The 16027-nt window shown below is 32.9% G+C and overlaps 4 protein-coding genes across 4 annotated transcripts in view; all 4 read right to left on the reverse strand.

The window, feature by feature from the left end:
- LOAG_07242 (Sec7 domain-containing protein) overlaps positions 1-588 on the reverse strand; it is a gene marked incomplete at its 3' end in the record, with an annotated part of 16886 nt that extends 16298 nt beyond the window's left edge. The window contains exon 1 of the mRNA XM_020447377.1: positions 540-588. The remainder of the gene's footprint in view (positions 1-539) is intronic.
- A 679-nt stretch (positions 589-1267) lies between these two features.
- On the reverse strand, positions 1268-2317 carry LOAG_07003 (signal peptidase I). Its single transcript, XM_003142537.2, has 2 exons — positions 2059-2317; positions 1268-1645 (listed from the first exon to the last, which is right to left on the reverse strand). Exons 1-2 carry the CDS (start codon positions 2203-2205, stop codon positions 1310-1312), a joined length of 483 nt encoding a protein of 160 aa, XP_003142585.1. The 5' UTR covers positions 2206-2317; the 3' UTR covers positions 1268-1309.
- A 1285-nt stretch (positions 2318-3602) lies between these two features.
- On the reverse strand, positions 3603-9428 carry LOAG_07004 (hypothetical protein; the record flags this gene model as incomplete). Its single annotated transcript, XM_003142538.1, has 18 exons — positions 3603-3698; positions 3934-3980; positions 4214-4279; positions 4461-4576; positions 4807-5016; positions 5188-5323; positions 5406-5517; positions 5662-5736; positions 5923-6004; positions 6115-6284; positions 6566-6712; positions 6792-6838; positions 7078-7165; positions 7368-7498; positions 7719-7847; positions 8246-8423; positions 8644-8723; positions 9233-9428. 18 exons carry the CDS (start codon positions 9426-9428, stop codon positions 3603-3605), a joined length of 2106 nt encoding a protein of 701 aa, XP_003142586.1.
- A 1948-nt stretch (positions 9429-11376) lies between these two features.
- Positions 11377-13310, reverse strand: LOAG_07005 (hypothetical protein; the record flags this gene model as incomplete). The annotated part of the gene is made up of 5 exons (XM_003142539.1): positions 11377-11547; positions 11849-12058; positions 12465-12716; positions 12897-13020; positions 13177-13310. The coding sequence occupies 5 exons, from the start codon at positions 13308-13310 to the stop codon at positions 11377-11379; spliced, it is 891 nt and encodes a 296-aa protein (XP_003142587.1).
- Positions 13311-16027: the final 2717 nt, after the last annotated feature.

Genomic DNA, 16027 nt, shown 5'->3' on the forward strand with positions numbered 1-16027 from the left:
TAATAATAATAATAATAATAATAATAATAATAATAATAATAATAATAATAATAATAATAATAATAATAATAATAATAATAATAATAATAATAATAATAATAATAATAATAATAATAATAATAATAATAATAATAATAATAATAATAATAATAATAATAATCCGTTGCAATAAAATCAACAAAGTTTTCCCGTCAACAATTATAATAACGAAGTGAATAAGCAATGTAGGAAAGTTTCTAAAAGAATGATCAATCTGGTGGAGACACTATCTTGGATTTGATCTTAACGATAAATACAACGTTTAACCATTATCAAGGTAACTTTACCAGCAAATAATACGATAATACGAAAAAAGTAAGAGCAAAAAATAAAGTGAAAACAAGAAAGTAACTTCGTTTTCCCTTCAACTATCTCTCTAAAAGACAGAGACATGACATCATTTACGATCATGGCAAAATCACCGTTTCACGTAAAAAACGTAAGATACATAAGAATCAAGAATATTCAAGTAGAAAGATAATATTCGGATTAAAACATACCTGAAGTAGTAACTCCCGTCCCAACGCGTTACTTCCACCAGTACTACACGCGGCCCGCCACCATGGTGATAACATAATAAATTAGAACACAATGCAAAACTTGTGATTCTAAACAGTCGATGGATAATTATTGCCCTGCTAACCGGCTTAGTTGCACTGTTGTATTTACCTCTCCCCTGATTGGCTTCCTTCCACTCCTTCCTACAATGAGTTGTTCTTAATTCGAGTTAACATATCCATTCCTTCCAATCTCTCTTCTTCCTCCCGATGTTAATGTTAATCTTGAGTATTACTACAATGTGACTATTAAAGTAATTACAGTATAAGATTGAGAAGTGGCATGTTTTCGCAAGAGAAGGAACTGAACACATATTATTCTGTAAACATCCAATATACTCTTCATGTATTTATTGAAATAGCAATCAGATATGTCTTTTGTATACATGTAACTTGTGAATGACTCTAGCAAAAACAATATAGCATTACATTACTGGTACGTACAAATGCCTACACTGTCATGTCAATCACTTCTAATTTTTTCGAATTCTTTTACAAAAGACTTAACAAAAATATAAAATGAACACGTCCCCAGTTCGCTTTACTTGCTAGTCAATCAATATAATTGTAAGCATGAAAAAGCATCTCATAGCGTGTCCAAAAAAAAAAAGAAAAAGAAAAAGAAAATCTATATAATCAGAAATTTCGAGAAAGAAAATTTATATAATCAGATTTTTCTAAAGGTCTCAAAAAAACCTAAACAATCACATCAGTTACTCGTTTGGTTTCTCCCAGAACCAGTGTGTCGATATCCATCCAGCCCTTGACAACGGCCATATCCTGAGTATAAGACGAACCTGTACAAGGCCGGCCGGTACTGGACCAAAAACCCGAGAGTCAGTAGAAGCCACTGTATTATCACCTTCCAAGTATACATGCCCCCGTGGAATCTTCCCATTCGGTAACAAATAGCAATTTGTCACTATGTCGTGCTCCTTAGCTGTTAGGCGTTTGCAAAGCATTTCACTTGAATCATGGGGTGCCAAAGCGCCGACAATATCGCCACGATGTAAGTTACGCAGATTAACACTAAGTCGCTCAGCAATCACCTGGAATTCCGGGATTTCATTATCAAATTAGCATCTAATCAGGAATGACAATCCATTATTAAATGGGGTGAGGTGCAGATATGAATAATCATGATATTAAGGCACATTAAACATAAAAATGCGGAAAAAAAGGATAAGACGGTAGAAAATTAAAAGATTTATAAGAGATATGAAATTTTGGATTGTTATCTTTAAAAGAGAACAAACAGTTGGAAATTTGGCCATTCAAAAACAATCGGAAAAATTACATTTCAATTCACCAGCCAACAAATTTACTCAAATTCTTAGCAAACTTAGCAAATCAACCATAATCAACCGATGGATGAGGGATAGAGTGAACTCTGACAATCTATTTATACTCTTCTTCTTCTTGGTTTTGTCTAGTCATAACTTATTGCGGATTTAATACTTACCAGATCACCATCCTGTATTGTTGGATGCATCGATGGTCCGGAGCATATCACTAATTCACCGATGTGACGACCAACAGTATATGATGCACAGTAGAAGTAACCAAAATTTCGGATAAAACGCCAATTTAATCGTTTCCAAAATACCATATCATTTGAAAGAATTTATGCGTTGTTATAAATCTGAAAATGAAACGATTTCTTTGGAATAATGAACCAAAAAAGTGATTGAAAGAAGATGAGACGATATAAATTTTTGAACCATATAGTTTCACTCAATATTAATTATCTATCATTTATCATTTATTAAATTTAATAAGTATCGAATTACGATCGAAACATTGGAAATGAAATATAAACTGCAATTATTGCTTATTTATAGAAAATATCATAAATAAATATTACTCCCTTGATAAATTTGTATTGAACTGAACCAATAATTTCTTAAAATACATTAGTAGCTTGGAGAGGAACTAACATCACCTATTCTGGAACTCGTTGTTATCACATTATGAAACTGATATGTTAGTCTGCTATTGGAATGCAATGAAGGATATTAACATTCCCAAGTATACCGTATCCACCCTTTAATGTTGTATTTGTTTATTGCTGGGAAGATATTATTTGGAAGAAGTAAATAACATGTAAAATATCGAAGTCATCAATGTTCTCATCATAATATCAAATTTTACACTAGATAACCTAGTCATTAATTGTCTAATTGCACTCCAGTAGTAGATAAATATATCAATTTTAAACATTTTAGTTGTAGATAAACATATCAATCTTTACTAATGCTTTATTTTAATCTATGCTAAACGAAAGGTAAACATAAATATTTGGTACTCGTATAGTATCTATCTAAATACCAAACATCGTTCTTATATCCTATTATTAGTTGCTATTGATCATTATCAGTATTATTAATAAATGAGAGAGATAATCTGAGTATTCCTAAAATCCACTGCTTAACTGAAATTAAAAATGCAACAAAATCCAAACTCATCGCAGACAATAACACTCCACAATGAATAAAACTAAACAATTCAGGAAAGAGATTGTCAGCGAAGTTAATTTTTAATGTCATAAATGAAACAGTAATGCCATATATCATTTCCAACATATCTTTTATTGAACAATACGGTTTGAATTCGGAACATTAACCAGAAGCTTTCATTAAAACTCGTATTATACATCTTGAAATTTGCAAACTATTTAGTACCAATCACCCGACAAAAGAAAACAATAACAATAGCTTACAGAGAGACGGAGTGAGATGTGCATATTCTCCAACATTTAAAATAATCAGGGATGCATTAAAAACATCAACGGTTATGAATGCTTAGCAAAAAGAAGAAACTTAAGCTTAGAAAATCACGAAAAAACAAATAACGTGTAACAAATATCCATAAGAAAACACAGAAAATAGAAGATAATTTTCTAATCGTGTTCATTTTGATTTAATCTTCAGATTCCTTTTTAAGAAACATTCGGAATTTTGTTGGAGCTTTTAGTAAATACTTATGTGAAGAACACATATATACAATTTATGTAAGTCGATTCAATTCATCATCCACATGGAAGGCTGCTTGTTCTCCGGCAGTAAATCTCTGTGTTCGAAATGCACGGTCTGCAGCAACGGCCTAAAATTAAAATGCTCTGTACATTAGAAACATTGCTAAAATAGAAATTCTCATACGTTTCTAACAAAGTACATGAGATACCGTGGTGTATAACATATGCCAAAAAATTATGTAATTTACCAATAGCCAAACAAATTTCATAATAGTCCAGCAAAATTAAATAAAATCAGGTTTGTAAAAGCTACCAGCTACTAATCAGTTCAATCGTAATAATAGAGAGAAAATAAATTCTTACCTTTTCCCAACTTGTCAGTCTCACTCTTTGCGAATTATTATTGAGATCTGCAAAAACAATAATCAACTCTGCTACAGAATTTCTTTTGCATAACAAGATTGCTATAACACTGCCTTTGATTTGAATCATGTGGACTTAATCGTAAATATTGTCAAAATCGCTTAAACCTCTGCATGCCAATCCTGGCAAAAACGATAAGTGATAGCACGCCAAAGGTAAGCATTTCAGACATTTTCTGGGTTTTTAAGAATTCTAATAAACGAGTCTGAATGGCTCTTACTGTTTCGTAACATGCGGTGATCCTTTGCAAATTTGGATGCCTGCTCCCAAGATAAACCACCATTACCTAGAAATTTCTAGTAAATTTCTTCAAATATGCTAGCTCTTCCTCGAGCAAATCTTCTCTGAATCTGTTAAATAAAATATTTCCACTCCGAAAATATTTTTTTTCCAATTTTTTGTTATGAAACTGTTGAACAAGAGATAACTTAGTCGAGTGACCAGTCTACGGAACAATCACAAATTACCTTCATCAAAGGAATTTCCTGCCCTGTCAGCTGACGTAAAACCGATTCTATTTCTTCCCTGCAAGTCGCTGCCATACCATTCTCTCTGCATATTTTGCAAATTACTGCCCTGGAACCTGCAAGTGAAAACTTCAGCAGGAATGCACCGGAGAAGTACATCAGTCCACAAGTCAGATAAGCCGGATCATGAACATAAAATGCGTAGTAAATCACTATAGTGTCATTATCCAAGCTGGTAGCCAATTTAATTAGAATACGATAAAGTAAATTCGGCAACAGCAGTGGTAGATCAGCGTGAAAACATCCAAAAGATAACAATCGAGAAAGTTACGTAAATTAGTTCCACCTTGGATGGATATAATTTCGGGAACATGCTGAGTCCATAGCATTACTTTGAGGAACATGGGTGTTTTCACTACTCCTTGTTTGTAAATTTTGAAGCCTCGGGATCTGTTCATTTCCAACAGCCGGTAAATTTGTGTTTGGAACTGGCACTGGAATCATTGGCAAGGCTACCGGCATCATCATCGAAAACTGTGGAGGGCAACAATGCGGCCTGAATTAATGAGCAAGAAATTCGGCTTTAAAAACTGAATTCATGAAAACAACAAAGGAATAAAATTAAGAATTCTATCCAGTTACAGGTACTTATCTTCGCACAGCAGGATAGTTTATGATGTCATAAATACTATATGATACGCATGATACAAAAAAACTGTAGAGGCACCAGATGTGTTGGGATTGTGCCAAATCACGATTTGCAGTGTTCAACGTTCCCAACATCATTGATGCCATTAGCTGTCGCTCACAGGTTTCATTAATCAACTTGCTTGCCGAAACCTCTCCAGTCTCTTCCATGCTGCCTGTAAGATCCTTTCTTAAACACTAAAATTAGCAGTGTAAAAAATAAATAAATTACTTCTCGGGAAAAAAAATTTACCATACCAGTCAGAAGATCGTTCATAGTGCTGTGAGCTTTCAGTAAATCAACTAAATATACATCTTGAATCAGGGATCCCTTCACTTTCATGTAGCAGTTTTCTCCCTTCGAAAGATCCTGCAATGAAAACATGTAAAATCTCGCAAGACTGACTGATAATTCAGCACAACCTTCTCAGTTTTAAAGCTAGAGTATTAAAAATTCGACAGGACTGATCTTACCAAGATCGAATTCACTTTAAAACGCCATCCAGAAACATACCTTAGCATGTAGTGCACTGGTAACATCTTCCTGACAATGTATCATTGCCACTTGCAGCTTCCGAATTGGATTAGACTTCAACAAGGTGAATTATAGTACCCAATAAAAAAAAACATCGTGGAAAAAACAGAAAAAAACATCTACATCGTGACTATAGAATATTCTAGCAGTGAAAATCATAGGACGGAATGTAATAAATGATTGCTAGTTACCCATCTGGAATTTTGTAATACTTTATCTACCAAAACTAAAGGTGCGAACCATATCCATGGTGGATATATCGATGACATCGTTAGCCAGCACCCATTTGAACCAACCAAAATCTACCAGGAAAATTGAAAATCTAAAATAAAATTAAAAAATGAATCTAACGAAAAATCACCTTCTTGGTCTCACCAGTGGAAAAACCAACTTACAAGCGGATTAGCCATTTAAATTTCCTGCATCAAATACCTCTTTGTACGTGTGTCATATCGAGAAGGAACTGCACGGTAGAAGGCTTTGTAAGCACTTTCAGCTCGGGTACGTACAACACAAGGTATTGCTCTTAACGGAACATCCTCATCTAATCTTTGACGTAGCAGTGGGAACCCTGTTATCTTTTTGGCGTTTTCCTTCAATACCTGAAAACAACCTTAGTAACCAGTACACCGTTAGTAACCACTGCAGTCAAAAATTGCTCAAATCTATTGTCTTTTACTTTATATAACAGCAATGATTCACTATACCTCTTCATATAAATAATTTCATCAATCATTGAGAAAATAGAATTAAACTTTAGGAAATACTGGACTGTGTTTGTAGCCTACTGCTTTCCCACATTACAGATTAGAAAGGACAAAATGTCAGTAAAATAGATAATGCGAGATCAAATGTTTCTTAAAGAAATCCGTGAACAACACACCCGTTCAACTGTCGTAAATATGCTCTTGTTGACAACCCAAAATCTGCCCAATCCTCGATCTTTCTTATCGAAGCGTACACTTATTATCGTTGGAATCACGTCAGGTTTGTACTGCTCGAACGCTGTTTGTGTGAATAGTGCTTGAGCCTGATGAAACAGACATAGTAGCAACGTATGTAGAAAAGAGAGTAGCATTTTAAATATCCGGATTTTTAAAAATCTTCACCTTTACCATGTCATATTCAGGACCTAATTCAGCATCCATATGACTGCCTGAAACAAAATAAATTTTAAAATTCTACAAAAGCCCAATTTGTGCCTAAATTTAACTTTCAGAAAACTTCCAAAGTCGCAAAAACTTGAACTAAATAAATTTAAATAAAAGATCGTGTCACACGGCCTGTATCAATGAGTACATTTCAGTTAACTAATAAAAGAATTGCAAAAATTGCAAATCAGTTTAATATTGCAAATCAACGGACAGAACATGCGGTAAAAACAAAGAACACTACCGTGCTGCTGGCCGTATTTGATCTTTTTTGACGCGGTAGAACTTCTTCTGTTCGAAGTACAGCCAACGTTTGGTGTTCCTTGCACAACCTGAAGTTTTTTTTTTTTCTATCCGTTTGGATTAACGGTGCATTTGATTGCCCAGACAAAACAATTTGAAAATTTTAACGCAACCAATGGTCATAAACGAGGTCCGAAATAATGCTAGACAGAAAAATTCAGCTAATTTTTTCCGGCACATATTGAAAATCTATTTAAATCAAAAGAATCCGGAAAAAATTTTTTCGTTCACTTTTTCCGTGGAAGAGCAACGGTAAGTTAGTTCGCTACTGGAACTGTCTTCTATTTGTCCAGTGGCTGTCCACGAAACTGTATCTGCTTCGGCTACCTTAGCTGGCATGTTGCATCTAATGGATCCTTTATCTTCAAATAGACACCGATCAATATTTTCCGAATGAATACAGAGAGATAACTGATTCATGAATTAATCAGAATCCGAAAGAAGTAATCTATAAACAACGAATTTCAAGCTGAACTTTCTTTTCATGATCTCAAAGGTCAAAACTCATGAAACAATAGCTTCAACACTGCACTACACTGTAATACACGATAGGCGAAGAAATGATAATCTTTTTCGCTTTACCGGAACTACGCAGCCCATTTACCAGCCTTCCATAAACAATGTCTTGTAAATCTTCATAAGTGTCACCATTTTCGACCAACAATCGACCACGGACATATCCCAACACAACGAACGACTTCGATATAGTTTCTGGAAATGAAATATTCAAACCCAATTGAATTAGTAATGTCAACGCAAAATGATCAAAATTATCTCCTGTCAACGACCAGCTCCCAATACCAACGTGTTTCATCATGCCGATAACAGAAGCTATGCATCAGCTTCTCGGAAAACTTCCACAGCGTCGTCAAATCTTTAACCACTGATTCAACTTCACCTAGTTCTCGCCAGACAAACGCGGTATAGCGTCGTAGTTCGCTTGTTTTTTTCTTATACTCTGTCTATGCTTATACATTCACAATTAAGTCATTACAACATCTAAATTTTTCTTACATATAATTTGTGACGAAAAATTCGGCAGCATTAGGGCATTCTTGGAAAACAATCCGCAAATATCATCCAAATCAATCATGCGTTATAGCACTTACCCACTTCGCACTTGCATTTGTGTCCTATGAAAGCTTTATAGGTATTAAGTTGTTCAGCGGATGGTACGAAGACCGGACAAACGCAACTGAATAATGCGAAATCCAGTAATTCCGGAGGAAATTCGTAAATATCATCGAATTGTGCTTCGCACTGCATGCCTTTGTCAATGAGATAAATCTATGAAATTCACGTAAGTGAAGTCAATTACAGATTAGTAATGTTAATTAGTATTTCTCATGCAAGCATGAGGCTTTATATTCCTTAACTTTATATAAAATACATGCACACAGGCATTATTAACTTGCACGAAATACATGCACACCAATAATGCATCAAGCAAAATTGTACATGTGTGCAATCTGTGACCTTCATAATTTCAAAGTTCAGACAAATTTACGGAGTATGTATCAGGCACTGGTCTTCGAATAATATATGATCGTTCCAGTGAGCCTTTTACATTTGCGATATAGACTTCACCTGAAAGGTGCGTAACATTTTATCGTCCTCTACACCAATATACATGATATTCTGGAAATGAAAACAATGTCTTGCTGCTCGAACAGGAAAGGAAACTTTGCAGATTCCATTATACTTATCCAACTTTGTAATACAATGCAATCCCGGCCAAACCCAAATACGGTCAATAAGCTTTCATCAATCTCCCAACACTCTATTCACCTATATTTGATTTAAAAGGACGGTTAAATAAAAAAAAAAGTCCGCTATAGATCACGATGAGATAATAAAACCAGCCAAGTCGAATTTATTTGACACTATTGCTTTATTCCATTGTTGAAATGTTATGAAATTTCACTGCGCCACGACCTAACCTCGAGATATGTGACAGATGATACACTGTATCTTATGATATATTTGTAACTCAAATTCATTAATTATTGCAATATTTTCGCCTTTTTTTTCATTTGAATTTTCATTTAATTTTAACCCTAAATAAATTTCCCAATAATTATAAGATAAGAATTTACCAGATTTTACCGCCGATAATGATTTGAATTTCTTTAATGATTGCGCCAAACTGCGCAATTTAAGAGAGATCTTTTTTCTTTCTTCTTGCCATTGGGATGGTTTAATGAATGTTAGAGTTTCATTCCCAGCTACTACCACATGACTTATTTCACCCTCAAAATCTTCGATTGTCGTTGGTAACGAAATAACAACCATCTTTTTTTCTTTTCTTTTTTTTTTGCGCAATTAACCAACTATTCCCTGGAATCCTGGAAGAAAATTGTTAATACCGTTTTCATTCTTGAAGACAATACCGTTTCCCAAGAATTTCAATCAAGAAAGCTGCGCAAATTCTCTGTGAGCTATTGTTACAGCATCTCATAAATGTTCTAAGAATCCTCTGGTGGCAAATACTCTATCCTGGTAAAATCTTACAAGTTCTCCGAGAAATACCGGGATGCTGAAACAACCGAACCAAATCTCGTAACGTGAAATCAACCAGTTATGAATGGCGCAAAGATAAAAATTGACGCACCACACGTACAATAGCTAGCCTAAATTTAGGATTCATGGGAATCCATTCCAAATTACGGTAAATATATTTTGTTAAAATCCATTCCAAATTGTGGTAAATATATTTTCATTATGCGCGGGAATTAAAATATGAATAACTCGTCCGTTCCATCCTGATTACCGGATTTCTTCTTGATTCTTCCTGAATTATTTCAAACTTCAATTTTTCTTGAAATCTTAAATCCTACAATTCTTCCCACTTTTTTATATTTCAAAATTTGCTAGAGCAATGTTAGAAAGTCAGTTGATCTCTTAGGAAAAAAAACGAATTCCTTCCTCGTTCCTCCTGAATTGTTTCAAATTTCAGTTTCCCTAAAAATTTTAAAGTCTAAATTTTTTCTTAGCTTTTGTATTTCAAAAAAAAAACCGATTTCCTTGCTCGTCCTTCCTGAATTGTTGCAAAATTTCAGTTGTTATCAATCCATAAAATCTTCTTACCTTTTACGTTTTAAAATTTGATAGAACAATGCTAGAAGTTGACTTCCGGAACAGGAAAAAAACCGTAAAAATAGCATGGAATATTTTTACACTTCATATAGTGGAAATTTATTTTGTAACATGAATCTGCTTTTTCGGTTTTAGAAAACTTATCATAATGTGACCTTAAGAATGTATTATGAATCGAATGATTATGAAAATATGTAACTGGTAATTCTAATTGCTGTTAGTGGTTTGTACTATTGAATGTTATCTCGAAATGTCTTTCCTTTTTTTTTTGGTTTCCCATATGGTTCCCAATTACGAGCGAATCATTCCATCTTCTAAGAATTCCTAAGAATTCCAATATCCCCTACTTCATAATCCGGAAAATCGACAATCAAGTAACCACTTTTTTTTAATTTGTTAGCTTTCCCGATTATTTTACTCTTATACCTCATTTAACTACTTCAAAGTGTATCAGTGTTTATGTATATTTCAAGTAGATCGTTATGTATGCCATGTAATTATGTCCGGAAAACGAAAGTGCGTTTATTGGCACAACATGTGACAAATGATATGATTCATACCACTTTTATCAGTCATACAATATGATACAAATGCAGTGTGAAAAATATGTAAACATAATAACAAATATTTGAAATGAATCAAAAATAAAAATATTGCGTGAAGAGGAAAATACGAAAAGAGTTGCTAAACAAGTATCCAAATCTAGTCAATAAGTGATTTGACCTTGCCCTAAAATGATGATTGTCTTCTAACCTAGTATCACTAGCTTTGACCTTATTTTAAACGTTTTTACAATCTCTAGCTTTTGAATTTCATGCACGAAATTGAAGACAAGAGATATTGATTACTGGCAAAAATAACAAAAAAGAAAGAGAAACAATTAAAACATCCATATCAGATAATTCACTTCAGTTACAACTTTTATTTTTCACTTTTTGATACGAATCTCATTTTCCTTCTCTCTTTTTTCATTCGAAACCTTAATTTGATAAGAATCTGGAAAACGAATGCGAATTTGCAATCCTGACCGTTTATTTTCCTGACCTATTTTCCTAACTATCCGATGAAATTACCCATTGAAATGAGATCAAGAGATCTGGAAAAAAAAATACAAGTTCGCCATTGAAGAACGCCATTTAACTGGTTAATCTTTTAAATTGATAGATTTAAACACTCTGTTAGATCGTCTTCTTGGTGTTACTTTATCAGTACTCGTAGAAAAAGAAGCTGCATCAATTGTAGTTTTAGTGACATTATTTAATTCGCTTTCCGTGTATGACGATGCCTCAGCAAGAGTTATCGCACGATTCCAAATCTAAAATAAAAATTAATTTTTAGAGGACAATAAAAAAGACATAGTTAAATCAATGTATTTTCCGATGGAAATGGTTGTCGAAATAAGTAACTTTTTCTTTCCGTAAATGGGTGAAGCTCGATAGTGATTTTTATTTTATTGTAGCGATGAAATTCATTTCAATTGTCATTTTGATGGGCTAAGATACATATCATTGATTTGTGTCCAGCACAAATCATTAAAAATTACCACTTCTCCACTAAATTATCAAAGCCATGATCCTGATTATAGTTATGATTATAATGAAAATGCTAAATACAACCTCGACAGGATCATCATCGTATCCAGATTCGTAGCCATCTTGCACCACATCTTCAGTCATTCGCGCCCATCGACTCAGAGTATGTAATGCTCGTTTCGATAGCTGCGATCTGTCAGTGATCAATTCAGCAGTAATACCACCTTTTGGTGGGTTTTGTAAACATTTTTCGACTGTTGGTGAAACCGAAAGTTTTTTCAAGGCTGCGTTCGTCTGGAAACTTTGAAGATAATCAAAATATACTTTGAACATAATCAAAACATGCAGCAATTTGAGCCTTGCCTAATAACATAACTCGGTGTTATCCAGCCTTTACACCCTTTACAACAGGAAAAAAGATGAACCAAACTAGAAAATATTCCGCTGAACGACTAAATAAATATGCATAAAAGAGGTAAGGACTACCCAAAAAAAGCTGCTTATTTCCGGAAATTAACATCCAGGAAATTATACAGGAAGATCACAAGTATTCGTTAATTAAACAGCAACATCATCTTCTGATGGCTCACTTCCGTCTGCCCTTTAAATACTTAATCGTGAGTAGACTGTCATATGGATTTCTCATGTAATTTAACGAGTCTAATTTGAAGTAATTTCAAGAAACGGTAGGGAAAATGACCTCTTCACTTGTTTTCAACGATTTCCTTGATATGCGTCCAATATGCCAAATGGTATAAAATGAACGTAGTAAAGCAGCACTAGTAACCGGTAAGGATGTAAAAATCGGCACATTTTCTACTTGATTACCATTGTAAGACATCTGACTTTGATCATTTAAAGAGGAAGAATTGGCTGAAATATTTCGTTCCCTTTGCTCCAGTTTTTGTGTCCAATGTTGTATCCTTTGAACATACTTTCCCCAATTTTCATGCTAAAATGACTCTATGATATATTAAAGCACCAGAAATTTAAATTTCATTACAGTTGTAAAACAAATTTTACATAGCAATTAATTACAAACGATCATGTCTATTAAATGACAAAAGTTTTCATGAATCTTTATTTCTCTGTTTAAAATATGTTCAGGAATAGCTATAAAAAATCAACACACTCCACTGATACAATTCCTTATCAAAAACGGAGGTTCAGCTTTTCTTTTATGGCATTTCTTTTTACTGATTCGTGGTGTATGACAGTTCATCGGAATACTTGGGCTATGATTAATCACTAGTCGCCTAAATAAAATTAAAAATCTGTATAGAACGTTAAAAATATGGAATGACATTCTATTCAGCTGTGAAAATTATTGTCATTTCAACAATTCAATTAGGATTCGAAACCGTAAGCAATAAATGAAAATGTTATAATAATAACAATCCATGCAATAATACCTGCAAATCCTTCCAACATTTCGTGTCTTTTCACAATGGCTCATTTTATTCCCATCGTTATCGGTCACTCTGCGCCAAGGTTTCGGCTTTTTCATATACATAAGAAGCTTGAAGTGCTGAGTTGCCTGTGCCATCCTATTCTACTGTCTTTTTTCTCTTCCTGACAGCAAATCAATTTTCTACTAGCAAAATAAAGCATTTACTTCAGATTGTGACTATCGTTAAAATGAAGCAAAATTATAATGCAAATGTGGTGTATAAGGGAAAAAAGTATGCGAGGTTAAAGTGAGCTATGAGATATGAAAGGCTGAGAGGAAATATTTTTGTACGTAAATTTTTGCTTCAAATAGCTTCATCTAATTAAAATGCTCTCAACAACATGTATAAAGAAATGAAAATTTCACGAATACTTTCTTGACCATAATATTGCTCTAAATGTTTCCTACATATAAACTCTAGCCATACTGTTCAAAAATGGACACTAGATGGTAAGTTATCTAGGAGTGGACATCAAGTCCTCGAGCCATACCTCACCCGAACCCGCTCGTACAATATTTCAAATCTACCGCCTGGCACGATATGCAAATTGAGCGTCTCAGTCAAATTACGCACATCTCCGATGTCAAAGGTCAGCGGTGTTTCCCACTAGTAAATAGCAATAAATTTGATGAGAAATGAATCATTTAATGCAATTTGAAATAATATGTTCCGTTATTTGATATTATTCAGCAAAATTTGGTACAATCAAATATCATAATATATTATCTCTCTCTCTCTCTTTCCCTCTCTCTCTCTTTCTCTTTCTCCCTGCTTCTTTTTTTCAGTCTTCTTTTGCAAGGAGAATGCGTTGTTTAATATACTTATTTTATTTATTTTCTTTCTTCCCACTCTTTATGTTCATTTAAATCGTATCAGGTATAAAATAAGAATGCAAAATTGTGAGATGATTAACCTTCCTTTGACAGTCATCTTTTTGTCCTTGCTATCCTGTCCTTGTGTTTCCGTTAAACTCTTTAAACAAATCCTTACATGGATTTTTCCATACATTTTGACTAAAGCTATAAAATACTGTTCATTGACAAATAGTAGGGAGCGAAAAATATGTTACATTTGCGCTCTCTGCCATTTATCATTTTCAAATCTGAAAAGTATCAAAACTGCTCGAAACATTTCGTTAGTTTATTAGAAATTTAATATCTTTTGAAATTTGTCAACAACAAGTTGCGGCTAAATTTCATGGAATCTTACCAATCCTACATCAGTCTAGTCTGCGATCTTACCCATCCTACACTTGGTTTAATCCGGATCTTACCCATCCTACACTTGGTCTAGTCCGGATCGTATGCATCCTATACTTGATCTAGTCCAGATCTTATCCATCTTACATTTGGTCTGTCCGCGATCTTATCCACCATACATTTGTTTAGTCTGCAATCTTATCCATCCTACATTTAGTTTAATTCGGATCTTATCCATCCTACGTTTGGTGTGTTCCAGAATCTCATTCATTTTGCATACGATCTATCCTAGAATCTTATCCATCTTATTATAAATTTGTCTTTCTTTCTCATTCTTACTTTCTCCCTTTCTCTCTCTCTCTTTCCTCTTCCATTTGTAATTTCAAGTTTCAATGAAATTTTTACTTTTAGAATATTTTTTCATACCAGCATTTATCATCCATTCTGTTAATGGTTTTTCTATCACATTATTGACATTGTTATAAATTAATTTCAAATTACTCAGTAATAATAATTATTATAATTACTACTATTGCAATTATCCTTATTGGATTCAATTGTATGAGCGGAAATTGACATTATTAGTATCAACAGCGCATTTCCAACAATTAATCCATTTATTGCAACACGATCAAATAGTTGCGCCCCTTTTTTATCGCCCACAAAAAAAAAAGAAATGGCGGTTAAAGAAAGGTATCGAAGAGATGACTGTTATCAAATATTGTCAAAAGCTATCTTAAAATATAATTTCTAATGGAAATTCAAATTTTCAAAAATAGGCGCTATTTGCAAGTATTTAAAATTTTTATTTTTATCTAATATAACACCTCTTAAATGAATGATATTAGAAAAATATTATGATATGTATTAAATGAATGATATTAAGGATAGAATGAAAAATTGATGAAATTAATAAAAATTCAAAATTAAATATTATAACATTGTAAATAATCGAAAGATAAACCAATGAATATTTTCAGGAAAAGATTTATAAACGATTTTGACAATGGAATAAATAGTCGCTTAAGCAGAAATTAGCAATTTCATTGGAATATTACTAGAAATGAAATTGAAAAATTACCAAAGAAAAAAGAAAACAAAAGTTAATTTCAAAAAACTTTCAATGTATAAAATCTATTTTCAAGCAATTTCGATTCATTTTTCAGAAAATCAATTTACGTGAAAACGTGTAAATTTGTAAAATTTGTAAAATTTTTAATTTTTGAATTATTAAATTTGTAAAATTTTGTAAATTTCTCGTAAACTTTTTTTTTCTTCTTTTTTGTCGTATATATCAATGCTTTATCATCAAAAGATAACAAATATTTTATTAACTTGTCATCTATTATGCATCTGTAACATTTAAAAACAAAAGTTGCAAGGTATGATGTGACATAATTCATTCATTTCATTCTATCCTATTTTATTCTATTCAAAGAATCTATCTTACTTCTCTTACACAATTCTAATTTAATTATCAACCAGTGACATTTTTCTTTTTTTATTTTTTATTTTCTTTTCAACTAATTTTTCTCTTCCTTTTTCGTTTTTCCTTTAACTTATTCACTTCTTCATTTATTCAAATAAGGTTCATTTTTTTTTTTTTTTTTTAG

Source organism: Loa loa (genome assembly GCF_000183805.2).
Source record: "Loa loa unplaced genomic scaffold supercont3.482, whole genome shotgun sequence".
Classification (NCBI taxonomy): domain Eukaryota; kingdom Metazoa; phylum Nematoda; class Chromadorea; order Rhabditida; family Onchocercidae; genus Loa; species Loa loa.

Bases quoted from the DNA above. Each gene is read 5' to 3' on its own strand.
- LOAG_07003 (XM_003142537.2), bottom strand. From the start codon at position 2,205: ATGGTATTTTGGAAACGATTAAATTGGCGTTTTATCCGAAATTTTGGT. The intron at 1,646-2,058 runs GTAAGTATTAAA...CCGGAATTCCAG, and splicing joins CAATACAGGATGGTGATCTG to GTGATTGCTGAGCGACTTAG.